At 47.9% G+C, this 17,485-nt stretch overlaps 1 protein-coding gene across 6 annotated transcripts in view; it reads left to right on the top strand.

The window, feature by feature from the left end:
- The window catches only part of TAF1C (TATA-box binding protein associated factor, RNA polymerase I subunit C), a 281,651-nt gene that overhangs the window by 213,654 nt on the left and 50,512 nt on the right, over positions 1-17,485 (top strand). For all 6 annotated transcript variants that reach the window (XM_085627788.1, XM_085627783.1, XM_085627787.1 and 3 more), the window contains one exon: positions 15,613-15,781. In XM_085627788.1, the coding sequence (XP_085483914.1) occupies positions 15,613-15,781 (169 nt within the window). The remainder of the gene's footprint in view (positions 1-15,612; positions 15,782-17,485) is intronic.

Here is a 17,485-nt window from a genome sequence, read left to right as displayed (position 1 = left end):
GACCCTCTTCACTCCCATTTATCAGACCTCTTACGTTTTGCCCTTTCACAGGCTCAACAAAGGTGCACAGTAGGCAGTCAAGAGCTGTTTTTTGGCCTTTCTTTGTCTGCCAGATCTATAGTCTCGCTTCAAATCCCCCATACTCATGAGGTTTTTGAAAGGTCTCATGAATACATTTTCTCCATCGCCATTCATAATCCCACAATAGAACCTCGTTCTTCTTTTGACTTCTTTAATGTGTGTGGCCCATTTGCGACTGCTCACTTTTACGATCTTATTTCTTGTTTCCATTATGGCAGCAAGGCATGAGTGAATTACAGGTACCGATTTGAAACCTCCCCATCACTACTTTCTTTCATGACAAGCTGGTTCTTAGAGTCAGGACTGCTTTCCTGCCTAAGGTGGCTACATCCTAGACCAATCCATTACCTTATCAGCCTTTTTTCCTCCTCCCCATCCCACAAAAGAGGAAGAGAAACTCCACAGACGATACCCTAGGAGTGCAGTCAACTTCTATGTCAACCGAAACAAGGAGTTCAGCATTGATGGCCAGCTGTTTATCGGATATGTGAGCAAGATTAAAGTCAAGGCAGTACACAAGAGGACAGTATCGTGTTGGAACTTTTTGTGCATCAAAAGGTAATGCTCTTTGGCCCACAAGGAACCACCGGAAGGCCTAAGAGCTTACTCTACCAATGCACAGTCTTCTTTCTCTGCTCTGGTGAGAGGGGTCCCGATTGCAGAAATCTGCAAGGCGATTTGGGCTTCCCTTCATACTTTTGTAAAGCATTACTTCTTGGATTTGAAGTACGAAAGGGGGTGGGGGTCAGTTTGCGCGATCAGTCCTCCTGGATTTCTTAGTATAACCAGTCATACACCCACCTTCTGGCTGAGTACTGCTTGGAGAATCCATCTTCAAAAGGTGAGGAATCCTCAAAGGGAAGTATCCAGCAGAAGAAAACGTTACTTACCTTTGGTAACAGTCTTTCTGTTCGACACTATGTGCAGATTCCTCACTCATCCACCCTGCTCCCAATTTAATGGCTGTTTGCTAAGTAAATCTTCTTAATAAGACATCAGTTCTGTAAGTTGTGCATGTTAGAACTGGGGATCTCTAGTTGGCAGAGGTAGGTACCTTTGACCAAATAGGGACCCGTGCTTCTAGTCAGGTAAAGGGGATTACACTCCTGGATAACCCCTGCTCACCACCTTGGTAGCTTGGCACGAGCAGACAGGCTTATCTCAGAGGCATAGTGTAAAGCATTTGTGAACACATACAGTAATACAGTGAAAACACTACAGATGGACACCACATAGGTTTTATAAAAAATAAGTATTCTTTAAATAGACTTAACACAAGACCAAAACGACAAAAATCCACAATCCTGTAATCAAAAATAATACTTCAAGATGGTAGAAATAGCTCAAAAATAGGTTATTCACTTAAAAGCAGTCTTTAGCAACAGATGACCCGAACTGGAGTTATCACGACGTTGAGGTCAAAGAAATACCAAAGTACGACGCCGACCGCCAGGTGCGCAGCGTAGGGCCCGGAGGCAAAACCGACCCACAAAGAACAGTACCTTGGAAAAGCGAAAACAACGACAGTTCACGGCGTCGGGGAGATACGGCGTCGTTGGCGCTGTGTGGTGTCGGTACCTTGCTTCGGGAGAGGCGATGCGTCTGGTCCTCGATGCTTGCGCAAAGCAGGGGATGCATCTGTTCCTTACCGGAGAGGTGACGTCACGATGGCGCCGAAACCACGGTTCCGTACGATGTCACAATGTCGCTGGATTCTTGACCACCCACATCGAGGATCGGCTCCGCGATGATGTAGTCTTTGGAGTCGATGCGGCACAGCAGCAGGCGTCTGGCCTACGCCGCAAGTCAGAGCAGCGCTCACGGTTTATGACGGGTTACGATGTCGCTCGCTGGCGTCGATGTGGCATGTCAGCCAGCGTTGGGTCTACGTTGTAAGTCGGAGCAGCGCTCACGGCTTTGATGCAGAGTACGGCGTCGATCGCCATTTTCTTCTGTAGCAGCTAGAAAAGCAAGTTCCAGATGCAGGCAAGCAGAAGGGGTGAAGTATTTGTATCCCTGAGACTTCAGACAGGAGGCAAGCTCAAATTCAAGCCCTTGGAGATTCTTCTTCAAGATGATGAAAGTTGCAAATAAGTCTTTCTCCTTTCCTTGGCAATAAAGAAACCACTGCAGTCCAACCCCAGCAATTACCCACTGGCACAGGGGCAGTCAAAAAAAATCCTGCAGATTCTCTGGTTCTTCTCCTTGTCAAAAGGTCCGTCTTGATTCCCAGAAGTGATCTAAAGTCCTGGGGTCTGGGCCCCAATATTTATACCAGTAAATCCTTTGTCCTCTGAAGGCAATGTCCTGTACCTAGTCCAAACCAGTTCTGGGTGCATTCTGCCAGTGCACAACTTCTTCCTTTGTCAGTGTGGGCCAGGGTCATCAGATGCACCACAGGATGTGGAGCCAGCATTGTGGAAGGCAGGCACATCCCTATTCAGGCCCAGGTGCTACTCCTCCCACCACCCTCGATGCAGATAGGTCTATTCAGCCTAGTGCTGACTCACCCTGTCTCCTGGAGCCCCCCAGCCCCTGTCACTCAGAAACCAGACATGGAATACACAACCTAGCAGAGGCAGGCTGGAGGGTTAGGCAAGAAAATACCTACTTTCTAAAAGTGGTATTTTCAAACACAGAATATTAAAACCAACTTCACTAAAAGATGTATTTTATCATTCTGAGTTCAGGCATACTAAATTCGTTTTTCTACCATGTTCCCTGGGTCCGTTAGGATTATAAGATGTTATAATCAAAGCTGCTCATTCAAACGAAATTGGCTGTAATTCACTATCAGGACATGCCACACACACCTGGGCATGTCCTACCTTATACTTACAATGCACCCTGCCCTTGGGCCTACCATAGGGGTGTCTGATATGAAGAAAAGGGAAGGTTTAGGGACTGGCAAGTGGGTGCACTACCAAGTCGAAATGGCAGTACTAGACTGCACACAGGCTCTGCAATGGCAAGCCTTAGACACACTTTACAAGCTGCTTTTGTGGGTGGCACAACCAGTGCTGCAAGCCCACCAACAGCATTTGATTAACAGGCCCTGGGCACACATGGTGCACTGTACTAGGATCTGACAAGTAAATCAAATAAGCCAATCATGGAGTCACTAATTCATTACAACAATTTAACATGGGGAGCACTTGCACTGTGGCACTGAATAGCAGTGGCACAGTGCCCAAAGCATCTAAAAGCAGCAAAAAAATATCAAAAACAGAGGAGACAACAGCTAAAAATGGAAGGGAGACTCACGGGAATGGTACCAGGTCTAACAGTGCAGCATCTGATTGATCTGATGTTGTTTTTATCTGTCAGCCTCAAAGGCACGTCAGAAATGGAAAGGAAACCGACATTAGGGCACCAACATGGGTGCTTAACGTCTCCGGTGACGTCACAAGGGTGCAGAAGTGGAGCCAGCACCCCTGGCACAGGGAGCTATTGAGGGTTTCCAGACTCAATTTGACGCCTGGGATTTTTGAATGGTGTTGAATCTGCAGGTAGAGAATCCAACAGAAAGATTCTTACCGACGGTGAGTAACTTCATTATTCCGCCTATAAAGTCATCTGATTCTTATAATCCACAACATAAAAATGTTGGTGGGGTAATCTCCCTCTTTACTACAGCCAGAAATGCCTATATGTAGTTAATCTTTAGGCCTCACATATGGGTCATCTTGTTACCTCTGGCTATAAGTGTAGGTTTACCTTGAAACCAAGCAGTGCTGGTGAACCTGGTCAACTATAATATATCATTGCTTGTACTAGTGTTGATTTGGACGCGCAAATTGCCTTAACATGAGATTTGAAATTCCACGAGCAGGTAATTTTTATGGGCGACAGATGATTTATAGATTAGCAGTGTGAGTGGCTGGTGTGACACTGTTGGATTCTGTGTGATATATTTCGTTAATCATGAGCGCAAGAAATTGTGTTGGGGTGATGTTCCTTAAAGAGCCAAACTTGAACTGTGCCTAGACCTTATATAGCCATGTGATCTTCATTAAAATCCTGAACACGGATTAACTGCACCCATGGTACGATCCCTGAAAGGAAATTTTACTTCTGTGTTTTGGGATTCACTCTGTCCTCCTTAAACAGTAGAATAGTTCTGTGCACCACAGGAACTCTGCAGCCCTCTTTTTAAAAACTGTTTTTCGTATTCAAAAAGCATTAAAAGAAACATGCTTACAGGTGGCAATGTTTTATAATATTTTTTATTTAAAAAGCGCATCGAAATAAGGTAAGCCATTCAGACAGCAAATCTGACTTGGAAATAACACTGTTTCTACCATGAAAATCTTAAGTGAAAACATCGCCCCTGGCATAAATTGTATGCAGAATGTGGAATTGACCATGTGCTTTTTAAAATTCGAGAGGGTACCAGTTTCCAATCATGCTGTACAGGGTCAGTCTGCTTGTTAAGAAAAATCTGCAGATACATAAGAATTTCTCGAGGATGGTTATTTGACTACATACAGTGTTCATCATTCACAATTTCCATTGGTAGCTTTACCATTTTTCCTGAGGTAGGTGCCTCCCCAGACCCCTTTTAAGGTCAAGCCCATACTGCGCTTGCGCTGTTAGGCGATCTGTTCTGTGTACTTTGTGGGGGTCTGACTCCTCCCACGCATTGGATTGGCTTTTGTGGGTTTCGGTTATGAATCGTAGCCTGCAAAATGGCTGATGGTGGGTACATGTCCAACCTCTTCTCGCAAGTTCACTTCCATGGAGTATTGCCGCGGGAGCGAGCAGGGACGCGCACGGAGCGTCTTTTAAAAGCAGCACGGCACGCAGAGCTTCATTTATGTTTTTCAGCCATGCAAAATGTTTTCAATTCAGCACCACTGCTTGCTGCACTTTGTTTATTTTTTCTTCAGCTGCACATAATGTTTTAATTTCTGCAGTGCTGCACGCTGCAACTGGAAACTCCAGTCCTGCATATCATGATGATAGAGTTCCACGGGAGCAGCCTCGTCACATCGATGCTTGCGGCCTATGGTAGCCTGCCTGCCCTCGTTACTTCACTAGGCTGCCAGCTGTGTTGTGCTTTTGTGGTTTCCTGCATCCGGTTTCAGCATGTCTAACAGGTCACGATGCAGCAGGTTCTATGCTTTAGAAAGTGCATGCTTCTCCTTTAGCTCAGACTTCGCTAGGGAAATCCTCCCAATTGAGTTTAAGCCGTCTTCTCGCAATGTCTAGCGGTTAAGAAATACTTGTGTCTGATCCGTTCTACCGGAGACCACAGCTATGGCTTAGCGAACGTATTTGGAGAAGCTTCGATCCAGACGTGGTACTACCCACTAGACGTCCAAGGGGGAACTTGCCAATCACAGATCATGCGGACGTGGCAAAATGTGATTACTTGCAAAAGCCCAGTTCTGTCCCACTGCATTTCCAAACAAGCATTGGCATAGCCAATAGGTCTCGCCTCTGGGACCTTATAAGTGTTTAGACATGCAACAGTTGATGTTGTTGCCCCAAGGATATTGTACTGCATAACTAAATACTTATAAGGTCCCAAAGGCTAGACCTATTGGCTATGCCAATGCTGGTTTACATCTGCCTATGAGGTCCAACCCGTGACAGCAATCTCCTTACTGTAATTCTGTCAGAGTTTTATTCTACCTGCATGGAGACTGTAATCAATGAATTGTTTTTATAAATAATAGTTTGTAGCGGTCAGTCTAGCTGATGGATCCATCTAATAGGAATTCGGACGTTGCACTTATAATGCATTAACGCAACGCTTTCAACTATGTATCGTTACAATATACACGCTTGTACTTTTAAGTAATCTTCGTAGGGTTCTATTATGTGCGAGCCTCTTATTCAGCTTACTCGTCACCCTGCGTGCCAATTTTAACCGTTTATGAAGTTGATATATTTTAATCTGTCAAATAACATTGATCTGCAGAAAGAATTATGGCAATACATGCGTTGGTGAATACACTGTTTTGTACTTCTTTGCACTTAGATGGTCGTAATGACCGAATAAAGTTTTCTGACTAACTGCCTTGCATAAAATACGCCAATCGGAGAGAGCGCACAAGTGCAGCCGTACTGCTTTGCCAGACTAATATAAAAAGCAGTCGTGCCTTCATCTTGTTTCTACAGTAAACATCAGTGCTCATCTCAAACGCAATTTGCCTCAGTGGCATTAAATGCATTATGAACACAAGCCAAGGTTTTCAGATTCTGTGCACGGCGCGCTCTAGTTGCCAGGGGCTGTGGGCTACTTAACATGTGCGATGGGCGGACGTGCAGCGGCTTAGTGGTGAATGGTGGCGTTTGCATGCTACTTCTCGGGCTGTATGGAAAGCTCATTTCTTTCTTTTAAAATTGCCGAATTTGCACTCGTTTATCTATTGCTGTTATTGTTTTTTTTTAAAACGATTATAACTAGAAATTTTAGTTTCACTTACCCACACGTCTTCAGCACGCACTTCCGGACTCCTGGGGGGGACACACTAGACCGCCATTCTGTGCACGACGTGCTCTAGTTGCCAGGGTCTGTGGGCTAGTTAACATGCGCGATGGGTGGACGCGCGTGCATAAGGCAAGCCCGTCTGCGCCCGTCCCGGAAGCGGCCAGCGCCAGCCATGCTGTCCGTTGTCCACAAGACTTGCCTAAGGCCCGTTCGGGGCTGAGTCGCACTGAAATCCTGGCAGGAGGGGAACGTATGGGCGGGTGTGGCCATGACTGGTGTGTCCTGGACAGTATGTCAAAAACGTGTCAGGTTTGCAACTTTCATTTTAATCACACTTTGGGTGATATCTCCCATCCTAACCAGGCCCTGGGTGCCTTCCCTATCTCCCGGCGGATTCAGGCCGCTCTAATCCATGCTCGGTCACTAGTAAAGCATACACAGGATATATTTGAGCTTTTGGTTCACAGCCAGTTAGATCTGTTATTTATAACAGAAACATGGCTCAATGAGTTTGCTGTTCCTGCTATTACACTGGCCATCCCTACAGGCTATAAAATTGCCAGAATGGACCGGATAGCAGGCAGAGGAGGTGGGGTGGCGTTAGTTTTCAGGGATAATTGGATCTTTACGCAGGAAGTTTCTCATGATTTCAAGGATGGGGAAGCATTGGACTTCGCCCTTACTATCTCACCCCATTTTCTTCTTGGGGCTACACTAATATATAGGCCGCCCTGCCCTGACGCAGACCGGTGTGGCTAGGAGTCTGCATGATATTTCAGTGGATTATAAAACACATCTCCATCTTTGCGCGTGACATCCAGCGGACCGCGCTGCTGACCTCCCTCAATCCTCAAAGCTGACGCAGACCGGTGTGGCCTAGAGCCTGCATGATAGCTCAGTGGATTATAAAACGCATCTCCATCTTTGCGCGTGACATCCAGCGGACCGCGCTGCTGACCTCCCTCAATCCTCAAAGCTGACGCAGACCGTTGTGGCTAGGAGTCTGCATGATAGCTCAGTGGATTATAAAACACATCACCATCTTTGCCCGCGACATCCAGCGGACAGCGCTGCTGACCTGCCTCAATCCTCTCTAAACTGACGCAGACAGGTGTGGCTAGGAATCTGCATGATAGGTCAGTGGATTATAAAACACATCTCCATCTTTGCGCGTGACATCCAGCGGACAGCGCTGCAGACCTGCCTCAATCCTCTCTAAGCTGACGCAGACAGGTGTGTCCAGGAGTCTGCATGATAGCTCATGTGATTATGAAACACATCTCCATCTTTGCGCGTGACTTCCAGCGGACCGCGCTGCTGACCTGCTTCAATCCTCTAATCTGATGCAGACCGGTGTGGCTAGGAGCCTGCATGATAGCTCAGTGGATTATAAAACACATCTCCATCTTTGCGCGTGACATCCAGCGGACAGCGCTGCTGACCTGCCTCAATCCTCTCTAAACTGACGCAGACAGGTGTGGCTAGGAGTCTGCATGATAGGTCAGTGGATTATAAAACACATCTCCATCTTTGCGCGTGACATCCAGCGGACAGCGCTGCAGACCTGCCTCAATCCTCTCTAAGCTGACGCAGACAGGTGTGGCTAGGAGCCTGCATGATAGCTCATGTGATTATGAAACACATCTCCATCTTTGCGCGTGACTTCCAGCGGACCGCGCTGCTGACCTGCTTCAATCCTCTAAGCTGACGCAGACCGGTGTGGCTAGGAGCCTGCATGATAGCTCAGTGGATTATAAAACACATCTCCATATTTGCATGTGACATCCAGCGGACAGCGCTGCTGACCTGCCTCAATCCTCTCTAAGCTGACGCAGACAGATGTGGCCAGGAGCCTGCATGATAGCTCAGTGGATTATAAAACACATCTCCATTTTTGCGCGTTACATCCAGCGGACAGCGCTGCTGACCTGCCTCAATCCTCTCTAAGCTGACGCAGACCGGTGTGGCTAGGAGTCTGCATGATAGCTCAGTGGATTATAAAACACATCTCCATCTTTGCGCGTGACATCCAGCGGACAGCGCTGCTGACCTGCCTCAATCCTCTCTAAACTGACACAAACCGGTGTGGCTAGGAGCCTGCATGATAGCTCAGTGGATTATAAAACACATCTCCATCTTTGCGCGTGACATCCAGCAGACAGCGCTGCTCACCTCCCTCAATCCTCACAGCTGATGCAGACCGGTGTGGCTACGAGCCTGCATGATAGCTCAGTGGATTATACAACACATCTCCATCTTTGCGCGTGACATCCAGCGGACAGCGCTGCTGACCTGCCTCAATCCTCTCTAAACTGACGCAGACCGGTGTGGCCAGGAGTCTGCATGATAGCTCAGTGGATTATAAAGCACATCTCCATCTATGCACGTGACATCCAGCGGACAGCGCTGCTGACCTGCCTCAATCCTCTCTAAACTGACGCAGACAGGTGTGTCCAGGAGTCTGCATGATAGCTCATGTGATTATGAAACACATCTCCATCTTTGCGCGTGACATCCAGCGGACAGCGCTGCTGACCTGCCTCAATCCTCTCTAAGATGACGCAGACCGGTGTGGTTAGGAGCCTGCATGATAGCTCAGTGGATTATAAAACACATCACCGTCTTTGCGCGTGACATCCAGCGGACCGCGCTGCTGACCGGCCTCAATCCTCTTTAAACTGACGCAGACAGGTGTGGCTAGGAGTCTGCATGAGAGCTCAGTGGATTATAAAACACATCACCGTCTTTGCGGGTGACATCCAGCGGACAGCGCTCCTGACCTGCCTCAATCCTCTCTAAACTGACGCAGACAGGTGTGGCCAGGAGCCTGCATGATAGGTCAGTGGATTATAAAACACATCTTCATCTGTGCACGTGACATCCAGCGGACAGCGCTGCAGATCTGCCTCAATCCTCTCTAAGCTGACGCAGACAGGTGTGGCTAGGAGCCTGCCTGATAGCTCAGTGGATTATAAACCACATCTCCATATTTGCATGTGACATCCAGCGGACAGCGCTGCTGACCTGCCTCAATCCTCTCTAAGCTGACGCAGACAGGTGTGGCCAGGAGCCTGCATGATAGCTCGCTGGATTATAAAACACATCTCCATTTTTGCGCGTTACATCCAGCGGACAGCGCTGCGGACCTTCCTCAAAGCTGACGCAGACAGGTGTGGCTAGGAGTCTGCATGATAGGTCAGTGGATTATAAAACACATCTCCATGTTTGCGCGCGACATCCAGCGGACAGCGCTGCTGACCTGCCTCAATCCTCTCTAAACTGACGCAGACCGGTGTGGCTAGGAGTCTGCATGATAGCTCAGTGGATTATACAACACATCTCCATCTGTGCGCGTGACATCCAGCGGACCGCGCTGCTGACCTGCCTCAATCCTCTCTAAACTGACGCAGACAGGTGTGGCTAGGAGCCTGCATGATAGGTCAGTGGATTATTGCACTTGCTTAGGAGAACTACATGAGCTCCTTGAGTGTTCTGCACATCTAGGAGGAGGACGGGAAAACAATGCGAAAATCCTGGAAAAAGGGGCACTGCTGACATGCAAAAGAGACCCCCTTCTTTGTAATTGGAAAGGGGGCTGAGGTGACATCTGCTAGGGTTCAAATAAATCTATAAATAAAACGAAATATTTCATTGAGATCGCCTTATCACAGATTCACAACTGTAATAATGTAATCTGCTACAAAATAGGGTAAGTCCAAGGTGGGACTGTTACAACAAATAGGTTCAGGCACCAAAAAAAAAAAAAACGTGCCCACGTTTGACGATCACAATATTGTTTGAAGCGTTGCTCTGTTAGTATCAGAAGTTTAAGGTTGGGGCCAGTAACACTGGTCAAGACTGTAAACCCCATCAGGCCACTATAGCTCATCTGAAGGTCCCCTGAAGGTCATCTTCAAGTCTAGAAAGATGCTTCTCGTGCTCAGCCATGAACTTTCGCAAATCCCCGAATGCCCTGCCTGCCACCAGGCAGAATATGTCTATCACGCTCTCTCCGGCCTGGAGACTTCAGTTCATCATCAAAGACACATGAAGCGCCCTCACACTGAGGCCTTGAGGCTCCCTCAAATGTCCAGGTCTCAAGGGCCCCCACTCGCTCTCATGCTCCTAGTGAAGGCGCTACTCCGTTTCTATCCTCAAACTTCTGCCTCACCCTCAAGTCATCAGAGCTCCTGCGCACCTTCAGTTTTCTGAGGGTACTTCTACTCTCAAGTCTTTGTGGCTCCTACTTGCCCTCAGTCCCTCAAGGTTCCTACCCACAGCAAGCAGTGTAAAGCAACTTTGTCCCTGATTACAAATTGGGTGAGAAGGGGGCTGGAATTACCAGTACCTGAATTACTGTTTCTGGAAGGAAATTCCATCCCTGAGGTATTCAACAGTCCAGATTGGAGAATGTGCAGATCTTTTTTTTTTTCGGGTCGAATTAGGCATGCTCCCAGGTCCGTCCTTTTTAACCCTCCCATTTAGCCTGCATTGAGCAAGTAAGAAATGGTAATTGAGGGTCGTTGCAAGTTGTGGGGCCAGGAGGCTTGCTAAGTCTTGGAGGATGGCTGGGGTGCTGTTGTGCCCCTTTGTGTCACTGGTGTCAGTATCTGACACTTACACATCTCTCCCGCCTGACCCACCCTGAGCACCACTTCTATTCCAGGTCCATGTATGTGCTGCACCACTGTGTCCTGCGGCGTGGAAACTACACCCCATCTCCCTGTAAACTGCTCTCTAACCCTGCTGCGGCACCATACACCACTTAATCCTGCCACTGCACACGTCACTCCTCCCACTTCACACCACACTCCTTCAGCTTCCGGCTCAATCTTCATAATACCTGTGGGTTAACACAAAACAGTGGGCCCCCTCCAGACTGTCCCGAGGGCCCCCCAGACTGCCATCTCTCACCCTTATCCTTAGGCCTTAGATTGAATGAGGGGTGCCTGAGAGGATCCCCCACTGTGATGTATGGGTTATGCCCTGCATACTACTACAGCTAATCTTCTGAGCCCTGCACAAACCCCCTCCCTCCATACGTAAACAGCACACACCTCTCCTACACATATTTTTTCACCATTTTCTATATAGCCTACACTCGAATGGAAGGTATTGGAGCGCTCTACAGGAGCAAACCTTTCATTAGACACCATCACGTTAATTTTGTTTTATGCACGAGATTAAGTGACATGCCCAGAATCAGTGTGTTGAACCGACGCCGGGACTCCAACCCGGTTTCCCAGTTGCAAAAGCCGCAGCTGTGTCCCTGAAGCCACAATACACCCCACCCTTTTCTTGTTGATCTCTGTTTGCACACTACTCTCCCGTGCTTCCACCTGCATGTTTCACCCTTCTAAAGGCATTTAAATGCCATCCTTCTCACAACTAGACAATATGTCCAGTGCAGTATCTCACCTGCACACTGCATGCCCTCGCCTGCCTCCCTCCAGATCTAGGACCTCATCTGGGTGCCTGGGGTTGCTAGTGGAGATAGCAACCTACCCCTAATTTTATCTCAGTTCGTATTTAATTCAAAATGCGCCAATGTACAGCCAGTTTCTTTCCTCCCCCGAAAACACGGCGCGCTCCAGCATTTCTCTGCACCCTTTGTGCAAATAAATGTAAGGAGGGGGGCTTGTTTCACTCTTAGTTTGAGAGGTGACTCCATCCATCCTTATCAATGGTGTTGGGTGGGGTGGTCAAAATGTATTAAAACAAGCATTTGCAATGCAATAGGTCTCGCATTACTGAAAGTTTAAGCTATTGGCGTTGCAAATAATAATGCAACATCAGTAGCTCAAACTTTACTCATTTGTAACTCTCTGGGCCACCATTATTGCACTTTTTGATTAACGCTCATGGGATACACTGTCGAAGTTGTCAGCCTTCTACACTCTTCTTACATAAAAAGGTATAAATGTTGCCTTGAGATTCCTCACATGAGGCCTAGGGACAGAGAACCAGGGGGAGGGGCATGGTAAATACCTTCTTGCATGGTCCGCAAGCTCCAACAGGGTGACGAGTGCTTTGTTCATCCTATTCTGCCATAGTTGTGACCAGGTCCTTAGGACCCACGACCATCCCACGCATTACTGGCTCTCCTGCTCCCTGTCAAAGTTGAGTCATTCCTTTTCCAGATACTCCGCGTCGATGGTTGATGGTGATGCTGACCTGGGCATTTCAATGGAGGTACTTTTTGCTGCTAAGCGCCTCAGCCAAGTTACAGTCCCCATGAGAACCGTGCACTTCGAGGAGTCCTGCATCTAGTAAAAAAGAGAAATTGGATGTAGATCGTAAAATAACCTCTTCGCCAGAGCCCCTTGATAAAGTACTTGGGCCCATCCCAGTGGCAGATGAAGACTGTCTTTAGAAAGTCCATTTGTGCCAGGAGTGATACAGCCCATAGGTGACTTGCTGCCTGTTCTTCCACTTCTCCTCTGACTCTATACCGTCTGTCTAGGGACATGAGGGATGACTCAAGAAGGCATAAGAGGCATGAAGGTAAAAGAACAGAGGAACCTCCTCCAAAAAAAGAAAGGTCAGAGGAGACCCACGACTAAATCACTGCGAGTGCCCTGTATTCCAGATAGACCAAGACAGGCAGATGTCATTTCTCTACGACCTGCACAAACATGAATTTCACAGCTTTCCTCTCCTTCCACAGACTCCGAGGACCTGAGCACATATTCACCAGAACACCTGAGTTCATTCATCATTGGGTCCCTACGGTCAATAATGTGGTAATGGTTTTTGAGAATACCAAAAGAGAGGCTCAACATAAAAGCACTATCTACCTGCGTCTGAGACCTCTGTAATTTTCATAGACTGTTTTCCTAAATCCTCAGGCACGATATGTGGTTGCATTTTTTCCAAGGCTTAAGGTCTCTTCCATAAGCACTTTTTTAAAACCCTGTTCTCCATAAAGCTGTCAGTCATTTTTGGCGGAAACGTACAGTCCTCCAGAATGAGGTCTTCTTCCTCTGGGAGACAATGCCTCCCGACTCCTTTGTCGAGTCTGCAGTGAAGAAGATGTGCAATGCCCTGGATTCAACTTCTTGTTGTGCTGCTAAATTAGAAATCCACTTGTACAAATATCTGGCACTTCCTTGAGACCCCTAGTTCCACTGTGTTGATACAACAGAAAGCTGTGGAATTTCTTGGGTAGATTTATTGTACTTCTCCTAGATGCTATAGCGGATCCCGAGGAAATTGCCATGAGTTGAAGATAGAATGTGATCACGTGCAAAGTGTGGACAGCCGAGCTTGGGCGGGTTAGTGGATCACAACAATATACGAAGCATCTGTGTGAAAATCTATCCATCGAACATCCCATGCCAATTTATTGAAAACTGCAAAACTCCATCATCATCGCTCCAGATGGTGGCACAGCTAGAGATCTTCTAGTGACCAAGACCTGCCCTGGCGAATGGACCCTCCAAACTCTTGACTAGGTTCCCTTTCAGCTCTCACAAGCTCAGGCAACCAGGGCCACGGACGCTTCCTCACTGGACTGGGGTGCTCGTCTGGGTGACATACCAGCGCAAAGCCTGTGTCTGAGTATCTGCTTCACATACGTGTGTTCATCTTTGCCCTGAAGGCCTTTCTCCTTTCCATATCGGGAGCATCATCCAGGTTCTGTCTGACAATGCCATAACGTAACAGACTGGGTGGTACCGGGACCCTATGTTGAGAAGACACTAGCCTGTGGAAGTGGGTGCAGCGGCGGGAAACCTTCCCAGTTGCTGCTCGCTTAGCAGGCTTCCTCAGCGTAAGGGAAGATGCTCTTTGGCCTCTCCCTGAAGGGCCTACTTTTTAGTGGTCAAGATGATCTTTTCTAGATTGGGGTTTCCACTCATGGATGTCTTCATGGGAGTTAGGAAGGGAAAGATGATGACCACACGCCATTTCGCCTCAGCGCCGTCTTCTGTATCAAAAACTGATGTGTCCTGGCAAAGAATGACACATACGGAGGACATTCGTGCTCATTCCACCAAGGTCATGCTGCCTCCGCAGATCTGTCAATAGGTGTCCCGGTTGCTGACATCTGCTTAACAGCTATGTGGTTTAACTTGCATACATGTTCAACACATTACTGCCTTTATATCTACTCGAACTGTGTTTCATGATTTCTTCCCTCCCCCTACCCCCCCCCCCCCCCCCCCCCCGGCCCATGGGACGTACTGCTTTCTGTCTCATTCATAAGGTGAGGAATCCACTGGAATATCTATACCCCAGAAGACAAGTAAATTAGCTTTAGTGCCCATATTCCTGGTGGATCCTTAATCTTTCTGCATATCCCCCCTGCCCTCCCTCCTGCACTATGGGCTAGGGCAGTGGTTAATAAGATCCCAAAGGTATACAGTCATTTTCTCTGTTGTTTTTTTGGCTTGTTGACTAGTAGAAACCTTTTCGGGAACTGATATTAGTAGACTGGTTGGTGCCTAATATCCGCCAGTGGGATGCATCTGGAGGTAAAGCTCTGGCTGAAGGCACTTGGCCGCACTGTCATTGTTGGGAGGGGGGGGGGGGGGGGGGGGGGGGGGGAATCCATTCATGTCTGAAGCCTGGAAGGAGTATTCATAAGGTTAGGAATCTCTGGGGAAATGTAATATCCACCAGAAATATTGTTACTAAAGACTCTCCACCATTGCCCTTGATTTCACCCCCCACCTGAGCAGGGGGGAGTAGGATCCATGTACTGATTGATAGACCGCTCTTCGTTTTTTTCAAACCCTTCCACGTCTGCAGAATGGACACGTCCCTGTAGACGTTTGGTGTGGCTTCGATTTCGGTTTCCACCGAACCAGAGACTTCAGTCTTTTCCACTGCCTCTGTGTATCCTTCAGACAGCAGCATGTTGCAGCCTATTTCATAAAGGTGCGCCCGTTTTACATTTTCCCCCCTATATATACACGTGAATGTGCAGTGTTTCATTGTTTGCTTCACTTGATTCAAGCATGCACAACGAAAAAACATACAAACGCTGCAGGACTCTAATTACAGGTTATGTTTTAATTGACAACATTTTTTCTTCTAAGTGTCTAATCCCTTCTTAATCCCTCCATGCCCCACTTTTTCTCTTTATACAGTTTTCTCTCTACATTCTGGATGAGCGCTTTCCAGAAGTGCCAATGCTGAAGTGGAATCACGCTCTGAAATCCCCACCTCTCTTTGTTCACGTGACAACATGTGAAGGATCCAACCAGATCATGTTGGCTACTCAACAGAGCCAGGAGATTCTTTTCCTACAGTATGGAGGTGAGTTCCTATGACTGCTGCTGCTCATAGGGAATAAATTAATGCTCCACCTGTCAGCGCAAGTATCACCATTTGATCTTTTATTCCGTGGTGGTATATTTATGCCCCTAAAGATGTTTTGGTTATAGGAGTACATGCCAAGGGGTATCACTTGTTCGAGGCATGTGTGGCTGTAGTTACATATGCTGTGCATACTCCTGTCATCCAGTGTTGGGACTGGATGCATACTAGTTGTTTTTTTTTCTGAGAAGTCTTTAGAGTCAGAAGGTTTGGTGACTCCTCTTGCTAGTAATTTGCATTGGCATTGACTCCATTTTTAGATTGTTTTTTTTTTCCCGCTGTCCGGTTAGGATGTGTGCTCCCTTTTGAGATCGTTGTTGGCGCTCTTTTGGTTTCCCACGGGTAACTTCTGTGTGTCGGTATTTTCAATCGCGTATCCCATTTTCCTTCCGTTCCGGGTCGACAGCTCCAGCTGCTCCCAGGAGTGATCTCTGTCCCTTGTGGGGCCTCGCCCCATGGGGCACTTCTTTCTCTGGACTTCCAATTGGTTCCATACCATGTCACGAGGGTGATGGAACGAACGCCTTTTAGGTACTGTCCTCTTTACCACTCAAGATATCCATGGACCAACCATCAGGATTGCCTTTTGCCAGAGCATAATGAGCTTGCCAGCAACTCTTGCTGCTCCTTCATATCGAAGAAAACTCTCCATGACTGTGGGGCCCGACACTTGGCGATGTTTCAGCAAAAATCCGGTGGACGTCTTTGGCACTGAAGAGTTTCAAGAACATTACACTGAAAAGTCTCCAGCCAACGAAGAGACGTACTCAGCAGAGGACAGCGTCAACTCTGACCTGGCGATCAAAGGATTTCCAGCAGCTCAACAGGTCGTGAGTACAGACTCTTTCCCTCCTTGATGCAGCTTTGAAGCCGAACAAGCCTCCACAAAAGGCTGCATAGCCACCCTCGAACACTAGCAGCAGACCATCTGCCCACCACTGTCCTTGGGTAATGGTCGGCACCAACCATCGACTTCGGCCACAATGCCCAGCTCTGGCTCCGCGCTGAAAACACACTCCAAGCCAGCCAGCTTTACAACAGCTGTGACCTGCTCGGCATCAGGTAAACCATCAGTGCCTACGCTATGAAAACACAGTAGGCCCGAAGCCTTGGGTGCCGAAGTAGAGTGCTACCACAGTCCGCGACGAAACGATCTAGCCACTCCTCCATCGGCACCAAGATGCTCAACAGAGACATTTGAAAACCCATCCTCACATGGGCTGGACCATCGCCCGTCCACCTGGAACTGCCATACAGCCAAGAAAAAGGCAGATTTCTTTCCAAGAGTCCCTGGTTAATGCCCCGGCTTCAAAACAAAGAAAATGGATGTACAAGGCTGCCAGTAACCTCCCTGCTCCTCCATCAGTAACACAGGCCGCACAGGACTCACCTTCCCCTCACTCCTCACAGGGAGACCCTATTTCCTACGTTCCACAGGGGTCACCACTTTTATATACACTGTGGAAATAAAGAGGGAAGACCCTACTCCAGTTTCCCCACAACCAGACCCCTGGGACACTTATAACGCTGAGCCCCCAGTAGACACAGACACTGATCTTTAGCCAGCTCTACTATCTCCCCGGAAGATTCCCTCACATACCAGGAACTCCTCCCCAGAGCAGCAGCTTACCTTAAAGTTCCGCT

Source organism: Triturus cristatus, chromosome 2_1, assembly GCF_964204655.1.
Source record: "Triturus cristatus chromosome 2_1, aTriCri1.1, whole genome shotgun sequence".
NCBI classification, from domain to species: domain Eukaryota; kingdom Metazoa; phylum Chordata; class Amphibia; order Caudata; family Salamandridae; genus Triturus; species Triturus cristatus.
This window is presented reverse-complemented; position numbering and strand designations above follow the sequence as displayed.